This window comes from Chelonoidis abingdonii, chromosome 7, assembly GCF_003597395.2.
Source record: "Chelonoidis abingdonii isolate Lonesome George chromosome 7, CheloAbing_2.0, whole genome shotgun sequence".
Lineage (NCBI taxonomy): Eukaryota > Metazoa > Chordata > Testudines > Testudinidae > Chelonoidis > Chelonoidis abingdonii.
Genome location: NC_133775.1, coordinates 64,712,815 through 64,715,631, shown reverse-complemented (window position 1 = coordinate 64,715,631; position 2,817 = coordinate 64,712,815). Strand labels below are relative to the sequence as shown.

The 2,817-nt window shown below is 42.0% G+C and overlaps 1 protein-coding gene across 3 annotated transcripts in view; it reads right to left on the bottom strand.

The window, feature by feature from the left end:
• Nucleotides 1-381: 381 nt before the first annotated feature.
• LOC116839881 (flavin-containing monooxygenase 3-like) overlaps nucleotides 382-2,817 on the bottom strand; it is a 56,008-nt gene continuing 53,572 nt past the window's right edge. For all 3 annotated transcript variants that reach the window (XM_032806142.2, XM_032806143.2, XM_032806141.2), the window contains exon 9: nucleotides 382-1,613. In XM_032806142.2, the coding sequence (XP_032662033.1) occupies nucleotides 1,274-1,613 (340 nt within the window). In that variant the 3' untranslated portion in view covers nucleotides 382-1,273. The remainder of the gene's footprint in view (nucleotides 1,614-2,817) is intronic.

Here is a 2,817-nt window from a genome sequence, read left to right as displayed (position 1 = left end):
ACAAGATCCTGTTCTAGACTGAACAGCTTCAGATAATAATGTTGATTGGTACATATATGGTGCCTTTCGTACAAAGAATGCAAAGCACTTTATAAAGTTGACAGCAGTCCCTGGTTTACAGATAAAAACCAACACACACGCAAATAGCATAGTTTCGCCTCTGACTGCAGTGTAAACATACCCTGATCTCTTGTTCTAACTAGTATGTCACACTGCTTCAAGGGAACATTCATCCAAATGAAAAGAAGATTCTGGGGGTTCTTACTAAATCATGACTGGGGAAAGGTGGAGAGCAACAACTTTGCTGTCAAGCCCTCGCTGATGAGTTCAGAGAAGTTCTCTCTAAAGCCAGCAGGAAACTGTATATTTTGTTTACCCCACCCCAGCTAGGCTACTTATTTTGATAGCTCTGTAATGTATGCATTTCAGATTGTTTGGTAAGAGGCAGATGTTGCAGCTGAACATGCTGTTAGAGAGAATTATTACAAGACCCGATAGAAATTTTCTTACTGAAAGATTTTTTTCAACAAAAAATGGCTTTTTGATAAAAACATTTTTTTCCACAAATATTTTTACTGTGGTTAAAATGTTTATTTTGGTTGGAAAAATTTTTTTTTGAGAAAAAATTTGAAACTGAATTTTTTGGGTGGGCAGGGGGGTATAACTCCCCCCGTCCTGCCCAAGTCCGAAAAACAGGTTCTCATAAAAACAATTGAGTTTTATTGAAAACTAAAACTAAAAATTGTTTTTGAAGACTGAAAAATTTTTGGTTTCGTTTTTTCAACGACAGATCAAAAATTTCAGTGGGGAAACGTAAAACAATTTTAAAAAAACAATTTCCCATGAAAAATAATTGTCGTGTTTTGACCAGTTCTAAGTTTTCACACTATTGAATACTCTAGATGTGAAGGGCTTGGGGTTTAAGAAAACACAGAGATAACATCTTATTTATCTCAATATTCCCCTTGTAATGAGTCTGTTCTTTCAGTATTTCCTAGGATACAAACAGAAGAGCACAAATCAGGTTTTGCTCATTGACACCAAAAGAACATCTGGCATTGACTTCTATGCAGCGATGTCAGTTTACACAGTGGAGGCTGTGGCCCATTGAGTTTATACAAGCATGTGTGGTATATCTATCTATCTATTTGTCAACATCTCTATCTGCACACACGGTAGGTCAGAACTGATGTGAAGTGATAAGATTCTCTCCTCTCCTTTTCATTCTCTTTTCTATTCGCTAACTTCATGTTGAGAGCCTTAAAATTGATGATTAGTTAAACATCAGAAAAACAGCAAGAAGAAGAGGAAGGGCAAGTATTTTAAACAAATTCAAGAAGGGGAAATGTTTCTGAGAATCATGTACGACTCGGGTCCTCGTAGCCTTCAGTGTCCGGTCCCACTGGGTCAGGATGGCATTTCTGGCTCCATCCCACTTCCCCGGTCCCGTCAGACGAAACTGGTATGGACTGCATGGGCCAAAGTACACTTCCAGGGCCAGCCTTGGATCCGTCAGGAACAGCAGTGGAAAACTGGGCTTCACACCAATAGCAGAGGCAAGTTCATCCATGTAGGAAATATAATCTGTCTGTATGGTATTGCTCTGCCCAAACCTTAAGGTGGGAAGGGAGAAGATATAATACATTGCTGAGTACAGGATTGTTGTACTCAGTATTGTTATAGAAAAAAGGCATTTGGTTAATGGACACAAGATTAACTCTGCACTTCTATATGGTGGTAAAAGGGACAGATAACACCATGGAGTATATCTATTGTTGCTGTGATGCGGTATGCTGTTGTTGCACAGAAATACTGCAGCAAAAACACATTTACCTCACTGCAATCTTACGTCTCATTGCCTCAGTGAGAGTTTTGCCTGAGTGAGGGTTGCAGGGACTGGGGCTGCTTTGAATAAGCTACTTCTGAGACTGTTCAGAAGGGGTGATTTCATGTGTTTGATATATAGCATTGGACTGTGACTGGATTACATCTGAAAAGGGTCAGTCTGATACCGCTGGAGAGAGAAGCCTTATATTTGTTAACAGAAGACATGCAGCGTGGACAACTACAGTGTAGGTGTCTCCCCATCCCCCTGCAAAAAAGCCTCTCACTTGTGTGCTTTATCTGGGAGCTGGTGGACCCTGTTCCAAGGGTGAGAAGATATTCTGTTCTCAACCTTGGCCTCTCTGCTGTAGGTGTCACTAAAGCAGCCAGTGTAACGGGCCTAATGGGGGGCGGGGGCAGCTCTGGAATCCAAGCAGGAAAGAGAGGCAGAGGCAATCTAGAGGTCAAATTATGTTTTATCTCAATCAGTTGGGGAAATGTAGAAATCAGTTAAGTGGAGAATAATCACAAGTAAATCAGTTAGTTGTTTTAGCAGAAACTACTATTTAGGCTTACACCATAACCTCCGGTAAACAATCACTGTTATCTATGGTCTGTTGACTGTTACTATCTTATGTGACAGACCCAGGCCAGTGGGTCTGGTAGAGGGCAAATATACCGGTAACTGGGTGAGTAGTTTTCTGTTCCCTGGGAGACCAGAGCAGGGTCTGCACTAGAGTAGTCAGGAACTTGCTAGAACCAATTAAGGCAGACAGGCTGATTAGATCACCTGCAGCCAATCAAGGCAGGCTAATCAGGGCACCTGGGTTTTAAAAGGAGCTCTCTCCAGTCAGATGGGGAGGAGCCAGAGGAGAGGAAGTGTGTGAGAGGAGCTGGGAGCAAGCAGCACAAGGAGCTGAGAGTGAGAGGCTGTGCTGCTGGAGGACTATGGAGTACAAGCGTTATCAGACACCAAGAGGAAGGTCCTGTGGT